Source organism: Crinia signifera, chromosome 1, assembly GCF_055691185.1.
Source record: "Crinia signifera chromosome 1, ASM5569118v1, whole genome shotgun sequence".
Taxonomy (NCBI): Eukaryota; Metazoa; Chordata; class Amphibia; order Anura; family Myobatrachidae; genus Crinia; species Crinia signifera.
Genome location: NC_139217.1, coordinates 297697675 through 297724822, shown reverse-complemented (window position 1 = coordinate 297724822; position 27148 = coordinate 297697675). Strand labels below are relative to the sequence as shown.

At 42.9% G+C, this 27148-nt stretch overlaps 2 protein-coding genes across 2 annotated transcripts in view; one reads left to right on the top strand and one right to left on the bottom strand.

Moving 5' to 3' along the window:
* Positions 1 to 27148, top strand: part of JAK2 (Janus kinase 2) — a 196284-nt gene that overhangs the window by 6959 nt on the left and 162177 nt on the right. The gene's annotated exons all lie outside the window — the stretch shown is intronic.
* On the bottom strand, positions 10346 to 14461 carry LOC146076968 (general transcription factor II-I repeat domain-containing protein 2A-like). The gene is made up of 2 exons (XM_083186001.1): positions 12390 to 14461; positions 10346 to 12306 (listed from the first exon to the last, which is right to left on the bottom strand). The coding sequence occupies exon 2, from the start codon at positions 12289 to 12291 to the stop codon at positions 10432 to 10434; it is 1860 nt and encodes a 619-aa protein (XP_083042127.1). The 5' UTR covers positions 12292 to 12306; positions 12390 to 14461; the 3' UTR covers positions 10346 to 10431.

Sequence of the window (27148 nt, the reverse complement as noted above, 5' to 3'; positions counted from 1 at the left end):
GGTAGGTAGAGGACACACTGTCTTAAGTCACACGCAACGGGAGATACCCTCAGACCTCCTGGAATCTGTTTATTGTAATGTCCCCCATGGGAGTAAAAATCTGTTAGCATCCACCAATGACCATCTCTCATGGAGGGCCAAAGAGGGGTATCGCCCCTCCCCAGCCGTATCCTTGGGACGCATGTCTAGGTCTCCAGGGTTGGATAAGTCCTTGTAAGAGTCTCCACAAATAGGCGCAATTTGGCTGGGTACATAAGTGCAAATTTATGACCATCTGGAATCTGCTTGGTGCATACTACAGAAAAGTCTTTCCTGGCCCTTGGAACAAGTGGAGTTTCTGCGATTCCCACTGCAATGTTTTTTTCCTGTGTGATGCATTCCATATTAATTCTTTATGCAGATAATTAAACATCTGAAGATGATGACTCTATGTCTGGCGTTAGGTTCTGCACGGTCTGGGACCAGGCGGTGTGCTCTTTCACTTACCATATCAGCACAGTCCGTTTCTATATCTAACAGGTTAGGTAGGGTATTTTTAATTATTTTTAATAAAATTGTGTAAGACTGGGCCCTTTCGACCTTATCAGTCAGGGAATGTACTGTTTTTTGCAATAGGGAATTTTCGGCTTTCAATTCCTGGACATCGTGGAACACTGTCCCCAGGCGATTTTCTGTCTGAGAAACTCTGCCTGTAAGTTCAGCTCATTTATAGAGCTTTAAAAAGGGTCAGCTTGCCTCTCAAACATAGGTTCAATTGTGTCCCTGATCGCTTTGATCATTGCTTGGTGAGAATCTGCAGCCTGGTGTGAAGCATCTAGCTCAGCCAGGGGGTCAGCGGGGCTGGCAGAGAGTGGTAGACTAACCTCCAGTTGTTTCTGTGGGGAGAGCTGTGCTCTGTGCGGCCACCATCTTGAATTTTACCTGCAGCGTCTTTGAGAGCGATCCCCGGCATCTCGGCATGGGAGAGAGATACCTCTATATGCAGTGAGAAGGGCTCCTAGGGGTCTGGGCAGAGCCTCCTGATGGGGTAGACTGCGTGGCGGTGAGAATGGGGTGCTCTCCACGGAGCTCCACTGCCCTGCGACTCCTCACATGGAAGCCGGAACCGGAAGCATATATAGGTTTATTAAGAATAATTCAAAGATATAGTAGTTACTTTAGATATACAGAGTATCGGATTTTATTTCATGGCACTGCCAGGCCAATAGTTTGTTATTGACAAATTCAGAAAATAATATTAAATTAAGTAAATTGTGTTTATATGTTACCTTTAGGGTCGGTTATGTGGGGGTATGGGTCATTTGGTTGACACATGAAAAAGGTTGTCATAGCTTAAGTTGACATGGTCAAAAGGTGGACACGAGTTTTTCACTTTTTGGGGGGGGGGGGGGGGGTATGTATGTTGACATAGGTCAACATGGACACTGTATAAGTGTACCGTATCCCCTGGCATGGCTGACTGTGCTCGCCATGCTTCGGGCACACTATAATAATTAGTGTTCATTCTAGTGCTTGCCATCTTTGAAATCCCATGCAGTTCCTCTTCCCTGCCTGGGGGTGTAGCTGTCTGCTGTAGTGCTTCTAGCACAGTGTGGTCTGTATATCAGCACTGATATGCAAACCAGACCTGTGCGAGAAACACCAAAGCAGACAGCAACACCCCAGGCAGGGAACAGCAACTGCATGGGAATTCAAAGATGGCGGGTGCTAGAATGAACACTAATAATCAAACTGTATGTCCACTTGGATGACAGAAAGAAAAGAAAAACTCCATGTCGACGTTTTTCATGTGTCGATCTATTGCCTTTTGACTACATATTTTATTATGGGAAGCTACAAGCACTGGTTTTGCCTGTTACATTGACTATAAGTAATTTGGAATTGATCTAAAACCATCAACCCGGGGCACTCCTGCAAATGCCTGAGGCACCCAGTTTGTAAACCACTGGCATATACTGTAGTTCTTCCCCCTAATTTGGAACAATAAACGTGGAAATCTTATTTTTGCTATGCTAAATGAAAAGGTGATGATGATGACGACAAAATTACATGTCATTTGTGTTTAGAAGAACAGTGCATATTGCGTGCAGTGAAATATTTAGGCAAAATGGAGTGGACCGTGTTGGCCACACAGACTGGCTATAGAAAGGTTTCTTCTCTTCAAGATTTCAAAAAAACAAGTGAGAATAAATAGCACTGATCTGCTCGTTGTGCACAATTGGGAATCAATGCAGATGAGGAAAAGTCTATTTGACACCTGGAAAAGCCATATTATTTGCTGGTGATCAGAGACCAATGCAGATAATGGAAGAAGACATTGACAGTCACTGACACTAGATAATCATTTTTGGTTGCTTTACTGACAATAGCTGATGCTTTTGTCATAGATTATGCTTTTAGGGGGGTGTTTAAGTAATTCTGAGGTTTTTCTTTCCCATATGAGAGGCAGAGAGTTGAGGTATGGCTCATTGGGTCGACCCACCAAAGGTAAACATGCATTAGGTCGACCACAGAAGGTCGACATGGCTTGTGTTGACATGCTTAAGGTCAACATGGATGGAATGTTGACACAAGCATTAGTGTCTAGGTCAACAGTCAAAAGGTCAACATGGATTTTTCACTGTTTTGTCCCGAATGGTCGGCACACTATTCTGTTCTCCCTCCACACCCTAGTGAATGATAGGGCATGAAATACCGCATGTCGGCTCAAGAAAAAGTGATAAAAAAAAATAAAAACACATTCACCTTTTGACTGTCGAGCTTTGCATATCGTCAGAAATAAGTCAGATTTGTATGCATCATTCCTGCCCATTTTACGACCATCAGCCCTATAATTCCACAACCCTTTTTCATTTTGTCAGAACCAGGATCAGTGCTTTCTCCAAGTTAAAATATATGTGTAAAGTTTGGCAAGAGATAAAATTGCAAGAGGTAAAGTACTAGCCACTGATCTTCTAAATTACATGTTAGTCTCTGTCATCTCCATCCCGAGTGTCAGCTGCATGTGAAATGTAAAGTGACCCCTCAGCGCCCCCCCCCCCCACACACACATCATGATGGTCTGCTGCCAGTTATCGTGATGATCTGATGTTTAAAAAAAACAAAAAAACATATTTTACAAATGGTTAAAAAAATGGATACAATTGTTATGGATAGATATATATATATATATATATATATATATATATATATATATATATATATATATGTATGTATTTTTCACCTACTTCAATCAGAAAAACTGTCAATATCTGAGCCTTTTTGGAGGAAAAAGTAACACCAGTTAAGTGGCTAAAAGTAATTTAATTTGAGAGCCTATAAATCTACCTTTCTTCTATGTGTTATTACTTCAACCTTCCCCATTTTTGTCTATAGCTTTTATAGCTCTAACTTTTAAACTATTTTTTCACAGTGCCTTAAGTTGGCATTCACCTGAACAATATCTGGCCGATCCACACGATTTTTGTCACACCGGTACACAGAGCTGTCACAACTGAGCAGCCTCTGACCACACTGCAATTTCTACCCTGCCCAGCAATCCTCTAGCCTCCTGTAGCTAAAGACTTCACCTATAGCAGCCGTTTTTCCAGGGCAAATTAGGTCCGCCCCGTACTCAGATGCCCCCAGCTCTCCTGAAAGACAAAGTGGCTATTGGAGGCTGGGCAGGGGAAATTGTACACAGTGAGGAGTACTCAGAAACCATAGTCTGGAAATACAGCTGTGCACTGGGTGTGCTAATAAAGATAATAACAGGATTGAGTTCAACAATGCAATGGGTGTTATAAGCAACTAAACAAGAGACTGTAAAGACAAATGCAACAATGCATAATGTGTTATTAGTAACAAAACAAGAGTCGGTTTGTAAAGACAGATGCAATAATGCATAGGGCGTTGATGGCTAACCTTGACACTCCTAGCTGTTGTTGAAGTACACATCCCAGCAAGCTCTGCATCAGAATATACAGTAGCACCGCCAAATAGCAAAACTGAAGCAGAGCATGCTGGGGATGTGTAGTTCAACAACAGCTGGAGTGTCAAGGTTAGCCATCAAGGGCATAAGCTGTTATAAGCAACTTATACAAACACATGTGAATAATGCGACAATGCATAAGATGGAAAGACAATAAATGACAAGGTTCGGAACGGCCTGAGTGGAAGCTCCACACCAGGATCTGGGCTGCAGGGGAGCTGGGACAAACTGGAGCAAATGGCAAGGTCTCTGACATGCAGGTATACCACAGCTGACCGGTTCAAACAGGAAAATTAGCATAAACTATCACCAGCGATTTGGAAGTAAGCAACCAGAAACTAAAAAGGCCGGGCAGCCAATGAGCACTTAGTTACTAAACTGAGCCCAGCTGCAGTAACCTAAGCCTTCCTGGACAACGGGAGATGCCACCTGCACCTGCCGTTCCCATTGCCAGGCAACCGGCGGCTCTGAGCGCCCAGCATCTGCTTGTTGCTAGGTGCCGGACAGGGACTGGCAGCACAGGCGCCCAATGTCTTCCAGATACCAGGCAGTGGGCGGAGAGCAGGAGGAGCGGCGTCCCGGTTACCAGGTAATGGCTGGGAGGCGCGCCTGACAATTTCAGCGGGAAGTGCAGCGGATCGTGAGGAATGTCAATATGATATGCGGTCCCTCGGGTCACGATGTGGGCCCTCAGATCATATGTGCTGCACGTATAAAAATAAATACAAATTCAGGCAAATTATTTAAATGAAGTTAAGTTACATATATCACCCAAAAATAAGAACAGCCGCAGTGAGTGACACTGGAATTTTTAGCAGATGTTTTGAGGATCTCTCACAGCAACGTTGGAACTCCAAAGTGTTAAAGCTTGATATTTTGTCTAATACAGGGTGCTCTCTGATCATATACAGGAGACTTACATATACTTTTTGATTGAAGGTCGACATAAGTTATTTTTTTACTTTTTTTTTTTTTTGCTTTAGGCTGACTTTGTTCATAATTGACCATCCAAGTGGGCATAGCGTTAGATTATTATAGTGTGTCAAGCGTACTGAGGCAGTGTGCCTAAAGCATAGCGAGCATAGCCTATACCTATTTGGTGCCAATGTTGACCTATATCGACCAAAAAAAAGGTGGAAAATTCAGGTTGACCTTGTAACTATCGATCACGCTTGCGTCTAACTTTCATTACTGATAATCTAGATGCTGTCGACTATCTTTAAGCATCTAACTAGACTGGTTTGACTAAGCATGGTCAACCAAAACATGGTGGATCTAGACAGCGTCTGATACAGAGATATTCTTTATGCCTCCTGCCAGTAACCATCTTCACTGTGATTTCCGTACAGGCACAGTGCCAGAGTTTAGGCAAAATCATTTGCTGGTGCCATCTTTAAAGATCTATCACTGGAAAGATTGCCTTCGGCAGCAGATATAGGAAGGAGAGGCAGCATGACATCAAGAGGATCTAATCTGAGATGAGATTGCACCCATTTTAGATATGCCACTGGATCTGGGGTTTTGACATCTTCCCACACCAAGTGGAATCTCCCCAACTTGTCCTATGGCATATTATTGCAATTCCCGGTAACCAGGTGCCTTGAGAAAGACCCAGTGAGGGTAGAAACGCGTTGGCGGCAGCAGCTTGGAGTTTCCCAATCGGTTTACTGCAATCGCAGATAAGGATCTAAGGTGATAGCGGGAGAGGAGAGAGAGAGAGCACTTGTAAGCGGTGAGCTGAGCGGTGCCTGTGAGATTGAGGTCGGACAGGTGCATGGACAGTCCCGCATAGACCACCCATCCACAAGTAACCTGACCTCCAGACGCGGGGGAAGCAGGAGGCGCTCAGCTGATTACAGCCGGCTGAGACCTAGCGCACCAGAGTGAGAGACGGACTGTCATTATTTCCAGCTCCTGCATTCATTTACCGCAAGTGGAGTCAGTGATACTGGAAGGCAGGAGAATCCAGAGACTGCAGTGGCAGAGCAGTCTCTGAGAATAACATCTTCCCTGAGTAGACGGCATCCAGAGGAAAGGGGTCACACGGGCAACCGCAGTGGCAGCGTGGGCGGCCGTGACGTCCCCAATCCAAGTCCCTAACAGTTTATACAGCCGAAGGGTGAGAGTGGTCTTTTTTTTCCCTATTCTTTGCTCCAAGCCTTGGAGAGGTGACTGTGAGACTGTGTTGAAAAGCCCCATAGGAGTCACCCGGGAATAACAGCTTTCCCTATGAGTTCTTTGCTTTTTTTCTGCAAAATCACAAGTTTCCCTGAAAAGGTCTGGTTTGTTACATCCAAAATCACCAATTTCCCTAGGAGGCAGTGACCGTGTTGTGCAAAAGAACTGTTTTATATATTTTCCTGCTATATATTTTTTATATATATGTTTTATGGTATATGGAAGCCATTTTTGATGTGGAGTTTTTCATGTTTTTTTGAATATTTTTTTTTTCCATGCACCATTTTAGTTGCCCTTCATTTTAGTTGCCATCTCTAATGTATTTATATCCTTCTGAAGGTATGGCCTCCAGAATTTATGCTGATAAACTCAAGCTGTGGTCCCCAGGTCCCAAAGCCAGCCTTTTACTGCTCTGATTGTTACTCAGAAATTACATTTGTTTAGGCTTGACTTGATTAGTTGGCATAGTGCAGAACTGTACATACCTTCTTCCTATTTGGTGGCCCTGTTAGAACATTCACTATTTGTTGCAGTATTTTAAGTGTTTGAATTGTAAATCACCATTGCTATTACAGAGTGATGTTACAGCTGTTGTAATGTCTCCCTACAAGCCATAAACACCATTTAGACTACAAGGTCTTCTGCAGTGCTTATTACATGCTGTAATCATATGACTTGCAGATAATATTTATTACTCTTAAGAATATTTGTATGGGGGTGGTAATCAACCTAAGATAACTTGGATGTTTGATCCGCCTGAGCTTATACAAATAAATAATGGGTAGTAACTGAAGAATATTCCTAAAACCTTCCAATCCAATGTTTACCTTGGTCTCAAAATCTTCCCATTGCTGAACGTCTCTTGAGGAAAATAAGACCTATTTCCTCCACTTATTCTGCTATAACCCCATTATTACAAAATGCACATCTTCTCCCTCCCCCACCACACTTTCTGCTTGGCAGGCAGATGAGGCCTGGTCTGGAACGGGCAGCTGTCATTTTTTTATTAGGCTCATGATCCTGAGTTATATCGGTGCAGACCAAACATACCTCCCAACTTCAGTCCGGACGAAATAGGGACCGCGCGAGCGTCCAAAAAGGGGGTGGGGCGTATGCAAATGAGGGCACAGCTTATGCTAATTAGTCGCGGCCTCATTTTCATACGAGAATAGACGCTGTGCGCATGCGCACAGCGTCTATTCTACTACATTGGGGGGTCTCCCAACTGCCACCCCCGCAGCGGGACAATGCCTGCCGCGGGTGGGACAGCGGGACAGGACCCGAAAATCGGGACTGTCCCGCTGTAATCGTGACAGTTGGGAGGTATGCGTGTGTGGTGGAAACCTTAGTGGTTTAATAACTCTTCATATTGGAATGGTTTAATGTACAATGGGGCTGGCAATCTGAGCAGGACTGTGACTTTGGAGTGTACCCAGTGCTGAAATGTGGATAGTCTCTTGTAGAAATTACAGTGGATAGTCTCTTGTAGAAATTACGGTACTTGTGAGTTATCTGGGCTGCCGATTTTTTTGATTGTATGCCTTAAGTTAAGGCATACAATCAGATGCGATGCGATGCGATATCGCATCGCATCGCATGCGACCATCGGATGCGATGACCCGATTTTTCCATAGGAATCAATGTTAAAATGGACTGAGTCCATTTTAACATGGAATTCAATGGGAAAAAGGGGTCCTTTTCATACCCCTACTATCCAAGTGGGCATGGAGTTGGATATAAACCTGTGGCGAGCGTAGCGAGGTGAGCGAAGCGAGCCCCGCGAGGGGACGGTATTCTGTGTCCCCTCGCGGGGCTCGCTACGCTCGCCACGCTTCGGGCTCGGTGGCTCGCTACGCTCGCCACAGGTTTATATCCAACTCCATGCCCACTTGGATAGTAGGGGTATGAAAAGGACCCCTTTTTCCCATTGAATTCCATGTTAAAATGGACTCAGTCCATTTTAACATTGATTCCTATGGAAAAATCGGGGCATCGCATCCGATGGTCGCATGCGATGCGATGCGATGTGCCCGATCCGACCCGATTTAGAAATCGGCAGCCCGGATAACTCACAAGTACCGAAATTACAGTAACCAATGAGTAGTTGTACACACAAGGATGCTTCCAGCAGCAGGTAGGGTCGTCACCAGTATGAAGTAACTAGAGGGTACCAAGATGTGGGCAAGAGTCTTTGCTTAGTGCTCACCAGGAGGGAGTGCTCTGAACTCTGGTACTAGGAGTATCTCAACTGCAGACTGTAGGAGATTGGTGAGTAGGCAGGTAAAGGAACCACAGACTGGAATAGTTGAAGTGTTTTGCAAGTAGACGAACACAGAGAATGCCTATGATGTAACTGCAGTCTGTGATGAGAACAGACTGACTGTTGATGAAATCAGGATTCCTCAGATGACTGAGTAGCACTAGCTGAACTGTCTTTGTGGTACTTGAAGTTACATAGGCTCACATAGGAGACTTAATGATGCTAACAGTATAGTTATACACTTTAGAAGCATACAACCATGCTCAGGAGTCGTGGAAAGCACACAGCTGCCGGTGATTACAACTTGAATAGAACGCAGTTTTTCGCCTGATCTGTGAATGATGACTATACACACTAAGTGGAACTTGAAGCATATATAGCACCGGAATCTTTGGGTAGCATTTAGCAGGACAGATGAGTGCTGGAAAATTATATATCTTGACTCTGGAAGATTTTAACATGACTGGAAGGAGCTTGAAGCCTACAATAATGCACAAATGGCTTTGGCTAGCACTCCGTAATACTGGCCATTGCTGGAAAAAAACACTGCAATTTGATGGAACACCGAGTACTGGTGAGTCAAACTCTGAATATTGCAGGCTAGAACTAGCAGACTGGATACAGTACAAGTTGTTCTGGTCATGAGTTGAGACCTTTTATATTGGGAGCTCTGGCTGCTGAGCAGTATCTAGAGTCATGTGCAAGAGATCTGGACTCATTTTGGTTGAGCGGTCAGCTAATCTCAGGAAAGAACAAAAACAAATTATCTAAATTATTATTATTGTGGCTTAATAACATGTCCTGACAGTCTAGGTCAGTTTCCCAAATGGGGGTACTTGAAAATAATTTTGGTTATGGCAAAGAGATCTCCTGATGGCGGAAGAAGTCTCCAATATCAGAGAAATGACTGTCAGTAAGTTATACCATACCTGTTAGAGGGAACCCTAAAGACAGTACACAGCAAGTAGTCAGACAAGACCCGATTCCTGACCGCACACTACGCCTCCACTGCTCCTTAATATGAGGATACGCATACCACTCATATCCACTCCATTTGAAAGTACTGTGGATATATCTGATTGAGAGGAGAGGGTACTCCCTAAATGAAAAGCTTAATCAAAGGTACGGGAGAGGAAAAGGGTTGGGAACCACTGGTCTAGGTGAGTGATGCACTTCCATCAAGCGCGACAGCTCCTGGTCCAGAAATGGTCAGGACTGGTACCAGTCTGGTGTGTAGCAGCAGCTCTACGCAGTGAGCGTTTCTGTTGCTCATGGTGCCCTATGCTTGCAGGAAAGAAAAACCTCTTAGGTTTTGTATGTGGAAAAAGTATTGGGTAGACCACTGTCTGTTAAACTCCACAGGATGAACGTTTGCGGCTATTCAGTTGCCCACATCTTGGCCCTGATTCAGAGTTGATTGCTGAATAGAGAATTTGCAAATCAAGCAATTAATCTATCAAATTGCACAAGAGAAAATCTGTTTTTCATCATAATTCTCTCACAGTTTGACAGAAAGGAAGCTGGAGTTCTGGTGATGCGCCCAGGTGATTTTGAGGAGGGGCTGCAACCTCAGCGCTGACCAGTTCCACCCTGTCTCAGATTAGTGAAAGTCTCAGGCTTACTCAGTTTTGCGAAGACAGTAAAATCCTTTTTTTCTGTAATTTGCAATGTAATGTGTTTACAACCATAAAAGCATATGATCTATATCAGGGGTGGCCGGACTTTTGTATCCTGGGATCTACTTTTTGAACTCTTACTTACCGGAGATCTACCGGCGTCAATATGTTGGGAAATCTTGCAAATTTAGGTATTATCGTTTGGTTCACAGGATGGCACTCTGTATTAAGATGGTGTATCCGGTGCCAGGAACATACAAAGTAGAATAAAGAAAGCCCTTACCCCCCTTGTTTGCAGAAGGATAGGAACGGACACTCGAATGGTAGATGAAGAAAATAAGAGTTTATTGTACAAACATAATTGCATAAACAGACAGCTGTAGTTTTCATCAGAGGTGAAATCAAATTTAGGTATGAGATGACTTGCACTGCATGGCATCAGCAAGCTTTGAATACTCAGGGCAGTAGGTACTCGTTCCTAATCGTAAGCAGGCGTCAAGGTGGTCATCAGTTAGACTTGATCTGTATTTGGATTTTATTATTTTCATATGCGAGAATGCAGACTCACAAAGATACGTGGAGCCAAAAAGTGCTGTTATGTACATGGCACTTTTTCTTAGGTTAGGATATTTTTCTTCAGCAAGAAGCTTCCAAAAATTTCCTTCAGAAGACCGGGCTTTGATAAAAATATCATTTTGCAAAGTCATTATTTCATCTGCAACTGAAGAGGTGTCCATATGAAAAAGAGAGGACATTTGGGATGCAATATCATCAATATCCTTGTCTGTACCAAAGGGAAAAGACAAAAATGTTGCTAGCGGTTCAAGAAATCTGAAGTCCTTGAAACGTCTTTCAAAGTCTGATTGGAGGTTTTCAATCTGTTCCATATATCTGGAAATGGCAAGTTGCGAATGTTCTTTTTTTTGAGCATCTAGCTCAGAGAGAAGATTTTTAAAGTCACGCAGGTTGTACTGCTGGAGACGCACACACAGCATTTTCAGTTTCTGCTTAAAGAAGTTAATAGACCCAATCATTTCAACAACATTTTTGTCTTTACCTTGAAGCTGTATATTCAGTTCATTTAACAGGGCTGTGATGTCTGTTAAAAAAGCTAAATCTAGCAGCCACTGTTCGTCATCCAACTGCCTGTATTCCACATCTCTGGACTCTAAAAAATCTTTGATTTCGGGTAGTAGTTCTCTAAATCTTTGCAGAAATGCACCTCTACTTAGCCATCGGACATCAGTGTGCAATAAAAGATCATTATGTGGTGCTTCATTATTTTCAAGTTGTGATCGGAAGAGACGCCTCTGAAGACTTCGTGCTCTAATTGAATTTACAATTTTGAGTGCTATATCCATGACATCAGCCATATTTAGCATTTTACCACACAAAGCTTGCTGATGAATTATGCAATGATAATTCAGGAAGTCAGGAAATGTTTCATCATGTTTGCACAGGGCAATGAACCCATTGGTCCTTCCGGTCATAGACGGTGCTCCATCAGTGGTTATGGAAACAAGTTTGTATATTGGTAGTTGTGTGTCCTTTATGTATTCCTTGAAGGCCTGAAAAATGTCTTCCCCTCTAGTTTTTCCCTTTAGTGGCAGGATTTTTAGCATCTCCTCTTTAGCAGACATATCTTCAAAAACCATTCTAGAGAATATGCAAAGTTGTGATGTGTCTGTCAGGTCTGTTGACTCGTCAAATTGCAGAGAAAAGAAGACACACTCTTTTTGGTCTTTTTGCAGCTGCTCCACTAAATTGTCAGCCATAACTTCACAGCGTCGCATCACAGAATTTCTGGAAAGCTGGATATCCTGAATAGAAGACATAATCTCCGATTTGTTTTTAAAATCTTGGAATAATACATCTGCTGCCTCTAAAAAAGCCTCTTTCACTATTTCTCCATCTTGAAAATTTTTTTTTTTCTTTGCAAGTATGTGGCTGACACGCAATGATGCAATAGTAGCTGCCTTTGATTTAGCACTAGGTCTTGTAAAAACTGACTGCTGAGTGCCAAGGTGCAGTTTTAGCTGGTGAACTTTCTTCTTCCGCAATTCACTTTTAGGAGGATAATCGGTGTCAAACTTATTGTGCATGGTTTTAAAATGCCGTTCCAGATTCCCTCTTTTTGCAATTGCAACTTTAGAATGGCAGATCAGACATACACATTTTGAGTTTGACATTGTGAAAAAAAAGTCATTCTCCCATTCAGAGTGGAAATAGTATGTTTTTGGCTTCTTGGCATTTTGTGCAGTACTCATGGTGATAGCAGGCTCCTAGGAAACAAAAACATCATGATGAATATCAGTCCCCATGTCATATTAGCCACCATAGCAGCACACTCAGTGGATATACTTACCAATAGTTTGCCTGTTCTTCCTTGAAGACTCTCGTGGAGGTGATAAAATGCTCCTGCACTGTGACCGCTCAGACTTGTATTGTAGACAATGGCTTGCCTTGCTCAACCCTGCACCTCAAAGACTCTGTGACCTAAGTGACAACACATTTAGGCACCCCTGAAATTATACTGCACACATTTGGGGTACCAATGGAATTATACCGCATACATTTGGGCACCCTTGGAATTATACAGCACACATTTGGGCAACCCTGGACTGATAGGGGACACATGGGGGTACCAATGGAATTATACCGCACACATTTGGGCACCCTTGGTACAGCACACATTTGGGCACCCTTGGAATTATACCGCACACATTTGGGCACCCTTGGAATTATACCGCACACATTTGAGCACCCTTGGTACAGCACACATTTGGGCACCCTTGGTACAGCACACATTTGGGCATCCTTGGAATTATACCGCACACATTTGGGCACCCTTGGAATTATACCGCACACATTTGGGCACCCTTGGAATTATACCGCACACATTTGGGCAACCCTTGGAATTATACCGCACACATTTGGGCAACCCTTGGAATTATACCGCACACATTTGAGCACCCTTGGTACAGCACACATTTGAGCACCCTTGGTACAGCACACATTTGGGCACCCTTGGTACAGCACACATTTGGGCACCCTTGGAATTATACCGCACACATTTGGGCACCCTTGGTACAGCACACATTTGGGCACCCCTGGCTGATATGTGACACAAAGGGGGTACAAATGGAATTATACCGCACACATTGGGCACCCCTGGCTGATATGTGACACAAGGGGGTACCAAAGGAATTGTACAGCACACATTGGGCACCCCTGGCTGATAGGGGACACAAATGGAATTATACAGCACACATTGGGCACCCCCGGCTGATATGTGACACAAAGGGGGTACAAATGGAATTATACCGCACACATTGGGCACCCCCGGCTGATGTGACACAAAGGGGGTACAAATGGAATTATACCGCACACATTGGGCACCCCTGGCTGATAGGGGACACAAATGGAATTATACAGCACACATTGGGCACCCCCGGCTGATATGTGACACAAAGGGGGTACAAATGGAATTATACCGCACACATTGGGCACCCCCGGCTGATGTGACACAAAGGGGGTACAAATGGAATTATACCGCACACATTGGGCACCCCTGGCTTATATGTGACACAAGGGGGCACCAAAGGAATTATACAGCACACATTGGGCAACCCTGGCTGATAGGGGACACAAAGGGGGTACAAATGGAATTATACCGCACACATTGGGCACCCCCGGCTGATGTGACACAAAGGGGGTACAAATGGAATTATACCGCACACATTGGGCACCCCTGGCTTATATGTGACACAAGGGGGCACCAAAGGAATTATACAGCACACATTGGGCAACCCTGGCTGATAGGGGACACAAAGGGGGTACAAATGGAATTATACCGCACACATTGGGCACCCCCGGCTGATGTGACACAAAGGGGGTACAAATGGAATTATACCGCACACATTGGGCACCCCTGGCTTATATGTGACACAAGGGGGCACCAAAGGAATTATACAGCACACATTGGGCAACCCTGGCTGATAGGGGACACAAAGGGGGTACAAATGGAATTATACCGCACACATTGGGCACCCCCGGCTGATGTGACACAAAGGGGGTACAAATGGAATTATACCGCACACATTGGGCACCCCTGGCTGATAGGGGACACAAATGGAATTATACAGCACACATTGGGCACCCCCGGCTGATATGTGACACAAAGGGGGTACAAATGGAATTATACCGCACACATTGGGCACCCCCGGCTGATGTGACACAAAGGGGGTACAAATGGAATTATACCGCACACATTGGGCACCCCTGGCTTATATGTGACACAAGGGGGCACCAAAGGAATTATACAGCACACATTGGGCAACCCTGGCTGATAGGGGACACATGGGGGCCACCTCCCTCCATGTAACAACCACCATAAATGAATACAGAAAATGCTTGCCTTGTTTGGGATGCCCCAGATTTTAGAACCCCCCCCCCCCCCTCATTAACATGCCACAGATTTTAGAAACCCCCCCCCCCCCACACACATCCAATTTGCTGGGTTTGCATTTCAGTTGTTTATTCACATTTTCTAACACCCTTATGTTTGTGGCAAAGCAAGTACCAATCCAGCAGCCCCTGCAAGTGGTGACACACGATGTTCACCTCTCCATAACGCACCCCCTCCCCCCCCTCCCCTACAGCACAGGTCCAGGAGCAGATTGCACAGTACCTTGGACGCTGGAGACGCTGGAGACGCTCTGCCGCTCAGCCCTTCTCTGCCCGCTCAGCCGCTCTGCCGCTCAGCCCGCTCAGCCCTTCTCTGCCTTCTCTGCCCGCTCAGCCGCTCTGCCCGCTCTGCCGCTCAGCCCTTCTCTGCCCGCTCTGCAGTATTCAAACTGCAGCTCCCGCCCTCTTCAGCGTTCCCAGTCCTACACTGAGCCGATGCGCCGGTGCGCGGTGACGTCATCCGTGCACCCGCGCAGTGCACCACTGGGAACGCTGAAGCCCTGAGAGGCTTCAGCCAGCAGACGGGCAGCGGGCAGCAACAAACTATTTTAACGGGGACTGGGCACAATACCGATCGCGATCTACCGGCGGAAGGCCCGCGATCGACTGGTAGATCGCGATCGACCTTCTGGCCACCACTGATCTATATGCTCTTTACCAGAAGGGCCCTTGCATAGTCTACAAGATATCTAATCTTATATACCGTATTTGCCGGCGTATAAGACGACCCCCCAACATTTCCACTCAAAATGTAGAGTTTGTTATATACTCGCCATATAAGACTACCCCCTCTTCCGCACACCTCCCTGTCACTAGCAGCTGTCTGGTCCCTTGAGTGGTGGGTTTTGCTGGGGCAGGACAAACCTAACAGGGCAGGTTTGTCCTGCCCCAGCAAAACACACCATATAAAGTTTTAAGACCCCCCTCATCTGCAGCTTCCCTGCAGTGATGCCGCTGTCCTCCCCCCAGGCATAAAGTATTGAGCATATATTCATTAAAGGGTACCTCTCCTGAGCCTCAGCCCCCCCCCCCTTCTTATGCATACGGTACCTTAATAATAAAAGATAGCAGTATTTCTCTGCAGCGCTTTCTTCAGCCTAACGGCCTGTCACATTGCGCATTGATGTCGGCAGCAGGCTCGGGTATTTTTGGGAGGGCTCGGGGGGGGGCTCATGTGCCTGAGCATAATAAGGGGGCATAATAACGTGTCTGGCCTTCTGACCGATGTGTAAATAAGTATGAAAATGTGTTTAATGTATTGTTATTGAAGTGCACGTTTGGTATATTTTTTTTAAAAGGTTTTAACTGTGAAGTAAGCTTCGGTTGTGGTTATAACATAGAAGATTGTCCATCTGTTTGAGCTTTGATAAGAAGACACTAGCCAGCTGTGAAGAAACACCCATTGGGTGATTTATCTTACGGAGTTGTAGAAAATGTTGATGTGCTTGATCTTAAATACCAGTTTATTTATAGTAATTATTTTTGGGTCTATTAATAGATGACTTCCAGTGCCATCCATTTTCGTTGTCTTTACTAAATGTGACGTTCTTACTAAGGCTAATGTTGAACTATTTTCCAATGGACTACTATGTTCCTAGGAACATATTAAATATTGCATTGTTTTTGTTATAAAGACAAAATATAGTTGTGTTGTTTATGTAAAAGTATTACGGGATCTGCACTTTTCTTGCATTTTGCCGAGGTATAGAGTAGTTTTATATTTACAGCATTGTTGTCACGACGTCACCCGCACACTGGAGCAATGCGTCATTGGGACTGGGAATACCTCTGAAGACGAACGCCGGGGGACCAGGACACCTACATTAGGACACCTGGTCATGATGTCCTGTTTGGAACTCACAGTGGAATGCACTGAGTATAACTTTGACCCAAGGAGCATGTTTCGGGCCTTCCACTGAAATAATTTGGAAAATTGTGCAATGCCCACAGTAACATTAGACTTCAGAAGACATATTAGGAGGTTCGGGGTCAGTCAGAACTTTTTTTTTATTATTTAACCTGGACAGTGTCGGGTACTTCATCTAGTCTATATAAATCATCAGTGGAAGAACAAAAACTATTTAACAAGTTTCTTTACTGGCAATATGTTGTAGGCTTTACCTTTTAGGTCATATTTACAACCTTACACTGAATGTTTTCGAGACCACTGGTTCTCAAACTCTGTTCTCTGAATTCCCAGAAGCTCACGTTTTCGGGGTCAACCAGCTGACCTATTTTAAAAGATCCATAGGTGTATATAATTAATTCATGTGGTTCTATCAGAGACCTGAAAAACCGAGTTTCAGAGCCTATGATCTAGACCTAGGGGTAAATGTATTAAAATTTGTACAAATGAAAATAGGTGATCTCTTTTTCAATCAGTCACATTTTGTCTATATTTTCTTTATTGCATCCTAGTAAATGATAGAACTCATCTGACTGTTTGCTATGGGCAAGATCACCTCTTCCTTTTTTTTTTTTTTTTTTATAAATTTTTTTTTTTTTTTTTTTTTTTAGAAGCTTTACTAAATTTACCCTTGAATCCTTGTTTATTTCATTGAAATAACCTCATTCACAACATACAGTATATATGTGTGTATGTATGTAGCTCACTACACGGGATATATGAGAGCATAGACTGATGGTAATTTAGCTGTCCAGTCATTATGATTATTTCAGGTCTGCTTCAGTTTAACATCAATTGTGGGTAAACTATTTGAAGGATTTTTAAGGGATGGAATCCAGGAATATTTAGATCATCACCGTCTACTCAGTACTAACCAACATGGGTTCGTGAAAAATCGTTCATGCCAAACTAATCTACTAGGGTTCTATGAAGAGGTTAGCAAAAACCTCGATAATGGAAATGCTGTAGATGTGATTTTCCTAGATTTCGCTAAAGCATTTGATACTGTCCAAACGCAAGAGATTGATTAATAAAATGGAGAACCTAGGATTGGGTGAAAATATCTGCAGATGGGTAGGGAATTGGCTATGTAATAGAGAACAAAGAGTGGTTGTGAATGGTGCCATATCAGATATGATACCGGTACTAAGTGGAGTGCCCCAGGGTTCGGTTTTGGGGGCCCATTTTGTTTAACGTTTTTATTAACGATATTGGGATAGGGTTACTCAGCAATGTATCCATCTTTGCGGACGATACAAAACTTAGCAAAGTCATCAAATCATCAGAAGATGTCAAAATGCTTAAAAATGATCTTGCAATTCTAGATGAGTGGGCAAAAAAATGGAAGATGAGGTTCAATGTAGATAAATGTAAGGTTATGCACCTTGGGAGACACAACCAGTGTGCAAGTTACAACCTTAGTGGAGATGAACTGGGTAATTCCATACTTGAAAAGGATCTAGGAGTCCAAATAGACAGAAAACTAGGATGTAGTGCCCATTGTAATGTAGCTACAAAAAAATCCAACAAAATTCTGGCATGTATTAAGAGGGGAATGGAAACTAGGGACTCAAGGGTAATTATGCCACTATATAAAGCATTGGTGAGACCTCACCTAGAGTACGGAGTACAGTTCTGGGCCCCACACTATAAAAAGGACATCATAGAATTAGAAAAAGTCCAAAGGCGAGCAACAAAGCTTATTAGAGGAATGGAGAATTTAAGCTACGGGGAGAGATTAAGCAATTTGGGACTATTTACATTAGAAAAGAGACGTTTAAGGGGGGACATGCTCAACATGTACAAGTATATCAAGGGCCAATATAAGGAACTGTCACACACCCTCTTTTCTACTAGAAAGGAATCTAGGATGCAAGGGCATGAGTATATATTAGAAGAAAAAAGATTTCATTCAGCTAGTAGAAAGAATTTCTTTACGGTCAGAACAGTCAAACTCTGGAACTCTCTTCCCAGAGAGGTGGTAACGGCTGGCTCATTAAATGCGTTCAAGGCAAAGTTGAACAAACATTTACTGGAGAAAAACATCCATGGGTACAAATAAGAAATATAAATTGTCTGTAAAATACCAGAACCTACCAAATCAGCAATGGATATCTATACCAGGTTGAACTAGATGGGCGCAAGTCTTTTTTCAGCCTTACCTACTATGTAACTATATGTAACTATATGCTTCAACAAGAAAATCTAAAATTTTCTCTATGGTTACTGCATCTAATGATCTTTCTAAAAATAAATAAAAAGAAAAACTGCACACTTTGTGCATTGATCTTTTTTTCTCCCTGCATCACTGGGGTCGGGCCCTGGGCTGGCGCTGGTAGATAAGAGCATCTCCTAGCGCCAGCCGTTCCATTGCAGTAAATGTTGTATCAACCCGGGTTACCCGTTTTACACTGCCCCTACTACCCGATTTCTCCCCATGTTCCTCCCTGGACCTAGGAAAATAGACCCTTCCCCCCCAGTGGGCCGTTTACACCAGTGGTTCTCAACAGTGCACAGTTTCCATGTCTCCACACAGAATCACAAGTAAAATAATAATTAGCTCCACCTGTGGATCTTTTAAAATGTGTCGGTGAGTAATTAGTGCACCTGTGCAGGCGACACAGAAAACGTGATTTGTTTGGGATACTTGAGGACCGAGGTTGAGAACCACTGGTTTACACTGACGCTGATCCGGGTCCACGCGGCAAAAACCCAGGTTTTTGCCTCGGTGTAAAAGGGGTATGACTTTCGATTGTAATGTTTAAGGTTCTGTCACAATACAAGCAGCAGTGGTATTTTAATTAATGAGTTGGTTTTCATTCTATGTACTTTTTGCTTTTGAATAGTGCTACTGCCTAATGTATTTATCTCCTTGCGTGTATCGGTTTCTGCTGACATGAATGCTGTGGGCACTTGACTATGAGATTATTATCATTAGTTGTAAAGAGTATGTCGGAACAGTTATGCACTATTAGTCATCACTTCTACAGAAACCTGGATATTGATCTCTTTTATATTTTGATTTACATCAACAATATTTCATCTACCAGGGTCTAAAGAGTGACTGTACAGAGGAAGTTGTGTGTACATTTCAGAAATATTTTTACAGTAGTGACATTTGAACATTCTAGGCTAATGAAAACAGTCCGTGGTAGCAACGGTGCCTCACTAAAGGAAAGCCCTAAAATTGTAGACTTTCAGCAGAGGTATGGAGGGCTACATAAAAGCCCTTCATCATAAAAAAAAACAAGTTCATGTAATCTTTAGGTTGGGTTTTGTCACATTTTAGCATGTACGACACTGGGTAATATGATCACATGATTTTACAGTACAATCAGAACGCTTGTGAGAGGGGCATTTTGTAAAACATGCAGGCGTGTTCACATGGTTACTGCTTTAAACAATATTATATATTTAATTATAATTTGCAGTCTTGAGGATGCAAATTTTTTTTGCATATAGATAGTTTGAATATATTAGCCAAACTTTTGACTTTAATGCTCTCTGTCCTTACGTGGCAAATTACAGCTCCAGTACAAAAGAAAAAGCACCCAAGTGAATTTTAAGTGTACATTTTATATGTGTATGAACTCCCGTTTAATTGAGGTTGCATATCTTAAATAAATAATGGCAGGTGACCTAGATGCAATGATATCTCTCCTTCAGAACTGTTCAGGGATGCATCTGATACTGCAGAAGGATAGTCATTCTTTACTCTTAAACGCAAGATTATGGCACAAGATTTTTGTTGCTTTTACAGTGTTTAAATTTGTTAATTGTATTACATATATTTTGGTAGGGGTTTTGCACAATGGAAACCTCCCTTGCAGTAGCCTATCCCTCCCCACTAATGACTAACCCTCCCCCCAAACACACCTGGCACCAACCACCTAGCCCTACCTCGTAGCAGCTTAACCCTAAGTCCCCCACTAGAGCCTAAACTTAATCCCCCCCTTCCTCCGTTGGGTGCTACCGCTCCCTGTATACTTCAGGATGCCAGCTGTCTGTATTCAGGCGCTGGTCTTCTGATGGCTGATAGAATGCCTGCACTGATATACCGAATGCTGCCATTTTGACCGCATCCCCCTTTTTCAAAATAGCTTGAAATGGGTTGGAGGGTGCACAGGCTTGTCTTTTTTATAGCTGGTGGGAAAAGTATCTATTTGTGATTTCCATATCCCTTGTTTGATGTTTTATTTTGTGTGTGCAATAAATGTTTAACATTCCCAGTATTTATTACGTTTTCATGCTCCATATAAAGAAATATGGATCCCCTATAGTGACAGTAGTGTGTAGCCCAGAGAAACCTTGCTGTGAACGGCACAGTCTCCTTTTTCTGTTTTGTCCTCAGAGCCTGTTCATGATTATTGTGCAATTGTGGTAAATGCCTTATGTCAGTGGGACCCAAACTTTTTTAATCATGGCCCGAAGTGAAAAGTTTCTTATTTGAAATGTAAAAATAAATAATACAAGTTACTGCAGTATATCTCATTCTTTGGTTCAACTCTGTTTGTCCACATTTTACAGTTGTTAGCTATTAGCTGTGTGTGTGTGTGTGATAGATAGAGATACATACATACATACATACATACATACAGGGCCGGCAACAGAAATCTGGGGGCCCTGTACAATGATATTTCTGGGGGCCCCCCACCCAATCGTAAATCCATCAGGAGTGGACTTCTCTCTTTCTCTGGTCTGGCTCCTAGCTGCTACTTCCTGTTTGCTCCCTCCTGCTGCTGGCCTGTCACTTTCACAAAAAAAAGCCGAGCACTACGAGCAGGCAGGGCAGATCATTTGCAGAGTGCAGAACAGACGACCCGTGTATGCGCAGTAAAAGTACAAGAGACAGAGACTGCGGCCCCAGGCCGTGTGCACACACAGAGTAGATGGCTCTGAGCGCTGAGCGGCAGGGCGCACACACAGTAGACGGCAGTGGCACACAGCGAGTCAGTCAGACTCAGCCACACACAGATGGTGCACAGTAGACGGCCAGGCTGCAAGGGTCACTGACAGGCAGCGGCCGTGCCAGAGCATGGAAGCCCTGGGGCCCTTCAGATCGCTGGGGCCCATCACACTTGTCCCCCTTGATCCCCCCTGTGGCCTGCTATATATCTATCTATCTCTCTCTCTCTCTCTCTATATATATATATATATATATATATATATATATATATATATATATATATATATATATATATATATATATATATATATATATATATATATATATAATATATCTCGAAAAAAGAGTGCACTCACCAGGTTTTCCAATCCTTTAAAACAAGTCCTTTAATTCATCATATTAAAAGGGGTATGGTCGACGTTTAGGGTCACTGGGGACCCTTTGTCAAGACAGCATTCAAAAGCAGCTCCATACAGCATAAAATCCTAAACCCAAATGACCGGTTTAAGTACCTTCACACATTGTGGAACTCCGCCCCCCGCCAATCAGTCTAACTTTGCGATCTTATATTATAATACACTATTAGGGAAGAGACACAACATCCTTATTCCATATTTCAAGTTCTCCGATGAAGTTTTACGGTGAGGTTATCTACATACCTATTCAGATGTGCCGCTCGTGGTTAGTATACAACCCGGCATGCGTTCCATCTGTCACCACTTCCGCATCTACTTGCGGTTCATTTACCGGAAGTTCCGGTTATACTATGCAGCTAGCTGAATTATCAGGCAAAATCTCCTAGTGTGTGTGCTGATCTTAGCACACAAGTGTAAATTGCGTAGATTGTTGTCTCCAGCGCAATTGTCTAAGTTGTCTAAAATCTTTCTTAAGTATAAAGCATATTTAGATGCGGCGGTGCCTGTCCCACAGCACGTTCTGGTACTTCCGATTATTCAGAGCTTTCACAATAAAATAACATACATTTAAAATGACATATATTGGCACAGACAAACCCAATCTGTGCAGCCAAAGAAAAAATTGACTGCATCCGAGGGGGCTACTCTGTGTCATCTTATCCTACATGTGCATACTGACATTGTCTGGCGAGTTGGTACAGAAAAAAATCATGAAATTTTTTTTTATTTTGAAAAAATGGAAAAATTGAAAGAGTTATCTTTAAAAATATTAATTGAAGCCCAAGGAAAAAATTCCTTTCCACTCCTCTCTTAGAAAGAGGGGGAGTCCTCTTGCCGAAAATGTCTGTCCATGTCCTTATGAAACAGAAAAAAATATATTTCATATGTAAAGATTAGAATTTATTTCTTGTCATTCTTGCATATAGACCAACTATAGAAAGATACTTAAAGAGTTCTTCTCGTTAAGGCCCCTCGGGGCAACTGTATCTAGGAAATGAATCCAGTACGCTTCTTTCTTGAGAAGCTCCAGGCCCCTATCTCCTCCCCTCAGAGGTGGTGCGATCCAGTCTATGACCATATGTCTCAGATTGGTGACTTGGTGTCCTTCACGCAAAAAATGCGCAGCCACGGGTTTGTCTGTCACTCCAGTCTCGATTGCCAGTCAGATGGAGGAACGATGTTGGTTCATCCGTTCTCGCATTGTGCGTATGGTCTTTCCCACGTACATATGGCCACATGGGCATCTCAGGAAATAGACCACGTGATCTAATTGACAATGTAATCTATGCCTTAGGAAGATCTTCTTTCCATTATGCGGGTGGCAAAATGATGGTCCACAGATCATTGATCGGCATGTTAAGCATCCTGTGCATTTAAAGCATCCTTTTTTCATGGATCCCAGGCTTCTGGTTTGTACTCCATGTATCTGGTTCGTACGGTATAGGTGGTCTTTTAAGTTTGGGCCTCTAGAGATACTGAGGAGTGGCATCCTCTTATCAAGTCTTTTGAATGCTGGATCTGTAGCGACCCTGTTATGGGCAACCAGCCATCACCCGAATGCCCTAAAATCGAATCTTCCAGTCTCACAACTCCTAAGGGTCCTTCGCAACAACTCCAACGATCAATTGACTGAGGAGCAAATAAAGGAGTGCTGTGAGCGCTTCATCAACAGGGGTTACAAAAGATCAACAGTAGAAAACTGTCTGAGTAAAGCAAGAACTAAATTCCTAAAGGGCCAAGAGAGCACCACCAGTACCAATCCCAATAGGATGATTCTCAATGTACAATGTGACACAAATCTGAACAAAGTCCAGAGAGGCATCAGAAAGAATTGGCCATTGGTCGCTACAGATCCAGCATTCAAAAGACTTGATAAGACTTGATTTTTTATTACATTGACCCTGAATAATTTTAATTGGTCTAGATCACCAAGGTGCCACAGCATATAATTTGGTAACCACAGGTTTATATTATATTTTACCTCACGAAGATGGCTATCCATAAAGAAACTTGGCACCATCTGCCACACTACATTAAGGTTATTTCTCATGGTTGTGATGGAAATTGTCAAGTCTGGCTTGGGTGGCATGGGAAACTGAAACAGGAGATGACAGAATGTGCGGGAAGCTTCCAGGTTTAGGGGGTTATTCTGATTCATTCGCAAAGGCACAATCTCACTATTTAATGGACAAAACCATATACACTGCAGGTGTTTTAATGTTTCTGTGCAGGGTCAATACTGACTTCTTTATTATTACACTGCAATATAGATATCAGTTTGAAATACAAACCCCACCCAAATTTAACTCTCCCTGCACATGTTACATCAGCCCCACCTGCAGTGCACATGGTTTTGTCCATTAGAGAGTGATTGTGCCTTTCCGATTGAATCAGAATAACCCCACTAGTCCAGCTCCTATTCATGGAGTTTTAGGGGCCCCTGTGGAAACTTCTAATTAGTGGACATAAATAGTAGTGTTGGTTTTATAGCAGTGGCTGGTCCAAAGGCATGACCAGGTTATAACAATAAACTTTGTTAGACTGGAACAATGGCTGACTCGACCATGCAGATGATGCTTTGGAGTTAGCGAATGCCGGTTTTATGGTAGTCTGAAAGGGAGCCATTCTAGAGCAGACCTCTCAATTGGTTTCATGTTGAGCTGGGTAGGTGACCAGGCTGGAACAAGGTAGATGTCACTACTGAATACTCTAACTGGAAACTAGAGCAGAGACTTGAAATTAACATGGAACTGGAGTAGGATGGATTGGAAATGTGCTGATACAGAGTATCAGGGAACGCAGTACAGAACTGCTACTTCAGCAGAAGTAACATTGTACTGGCCATTTGGTCCAGTCGTTTTTGTCTGCTTGGTTCAGACGGTGTAGGCAGCACCTAGGACAGATTATTGTTCAAATGCAATTAGATATTACCTGCTGCATGATGTTTCGCTAAAGATACTGACTGATATTTCTGCACATTTTTGAAGTTTGTCTGCATTTTCAATCATGTCTGTCCATAGTTTATTGACAATATCACCTTTGGGACAATTTTGTTACAGGTAATCATTATTGTTGAAATACTAAATCATCAATGTGTTCACTTGAAGTCTGACATACTGTAGTCTGTTAATCACAAGTAATTACGTTACCAGTTTCCACTCTGGGCCATGCTCACTACTCTTGTTCCTACTATGTCATCATCCAATTACAGTGTAAGCTGTTCTGTTGTCATGTCCTCATTTACTGTATTTTGTCAATACACTTCATCTTAGATGTTCCGGTTCTGTTTGCCCTACTGTATCATCATCAGGTTTTAATGAGCATAATAGCTGAGGTGTAATATCTTTTTAAGAATTTAGGACCCATTATGATTTGATATGTCCCATGCCAATAAAATCATTATTGCAGAACTTCCATTTGCCGCAAAGTTCTTTATATCACTGTTTCTATGCAGTGTATCACTATTGCGTCATTGTGTTCCAAGACTTTGACCCACAAAGAAATTGTAACCTTGGTTTTGTAAGATGCATACAGAGTTGACCTTTGTTTTTTTTTTGTTTTTTTGCATCGTCCTCATGTCAAGTTATTTTATTACTTTATTTATACAGTAGGTCATAATGTCCTGTTTGTACTGCAGTTTTTTTTCATCTTGATAGTGTAATGGGCTCAAGTTCAGTTCTAGGGCCCCTGGACTACTCATTTCACTATCCATTTAATGGGAATAGTAATTTGTTGTGAAAGGCGTGAGCCACCTTGCCTGGAGTGCATAGTGATTTTTGAAATGTTATTTATTTAATTATTTTTAATCTGACCAAGTGTACTGATATTCCGAAGCTGTTTAGTTATGTTAATCCAGGGAGTCCCTTATTCTGAACTTGAACCAGTGCAGTATATAGTGCAATAGTTTACAAGTTTGACTTTCTTTTACAGTGTGCTTCATCATATCTTAAGGTGCCCATACACGGTACAATTATTGGATGTGTTTTGGACTAGATCCGCATCACGTGCAATTTGCATGCAATCCAATCCGAACATAGTTCAAAAAGTATGTGCAGCACATATGTTTTGAGCTGTGCGATGGGATGTGTGCAGGGTGCGAGCATCACTTTGCACCAGCAAAACGCACCATGTATGTGCACCTTTAAAAGTATTTGTTGATAAACAGAGTAGCAAAGCAAATAAGTTTTTACTTTATTTATTCTGCTTTTGAACATTATACAATTTTAGTATAATGTATCCGAAATGTTTGGGACCAGGAGCATTTTGGATAACTGTGCAATATGAGTATTTGGGCCAAATTTAAATGTTTTATAGCTCCAGATCTCCTGTCTAAAGCAATGGAATATTGTGGGGCGATAGGTAATTGTTCCCCCCCCCCCCCCTGTGCTGATTGCGCTTGATAAGGTCTAATTTAACCACATGTAGGGGTATATTCAATTCCAGTCAGTTTCCGACTAGAATAGGTCAGAAGGAGTATATTGGGGAGGACAGAGAAAGGGTGTCTTTGGTTGGTGCACCAAAAGAGAATTTAATAATAAAACATGACTTTTATTGGTTTCATTAAAATAGTTGCGAATGGAGTATGGAGCAGGTCCTTAAGAAGCTTTTGCGAAAGCGTACGCTTGACTGCACACCTAATGTGTTAAACCCCACTTCCCTTCCCCCCATGTGATTGTATTTTGATCCCTTTAGGCCGGTGGCGACACAGGGTATCCGTAGCACACGGTTCCCTGTAGTACAGGGACACGGACTCTAGCGCAAGAGCTGTGTACACTCCTGTCTGATCTGACACGCAAGAGCGAGGTAGTGCATGGCGGCACACCTCAGACACAGCTCTGCGGTCAGCACACAGGCTTTGGAACTAGCGGCTCCAGCCAGCCAGCGTTAGCGCTGAAACGGGATCACACCCGTGTTCAGGCACTTATCGCTACTGCATAGTGAGCCCCAGGAATATATACATTGTATCTGATAATTGTTACATCCTGGATAAGCATATACACTGTAAAACTGTCAATACCAGACATAACTTTTCCACTCTTAAATTTCAACCACCGTGCTTTATAAAATTATAAAATTATTCAGGGACAGTGTGAAGTGGGGTCCCACTAGGTGAGGATATATTATATCCTTTTGAAATCACTCAATGTTGTCCTATGTGTTTTTCGTGTTTTTTTATATCTTCGCAACTATTTTAAGGAAACCAATAAAAGTCATGTTTTATTATTAAATTCTCTTTTGGTGCACCAACCAAAGACACCCTTTCTCTGTCCTCCCCAATATATTCATTCTGTGTCTATGGAATATAGAAATATTGAATACTAATAGTGCACAAAGAGGGTCCACCCGCATAATAAGTTTGTGATTTCTGTGCGACTGGCACAGCTCTCCCCAATCTCCTAGGTCAGAAGGAGTTCCTATTCACTTCTAAC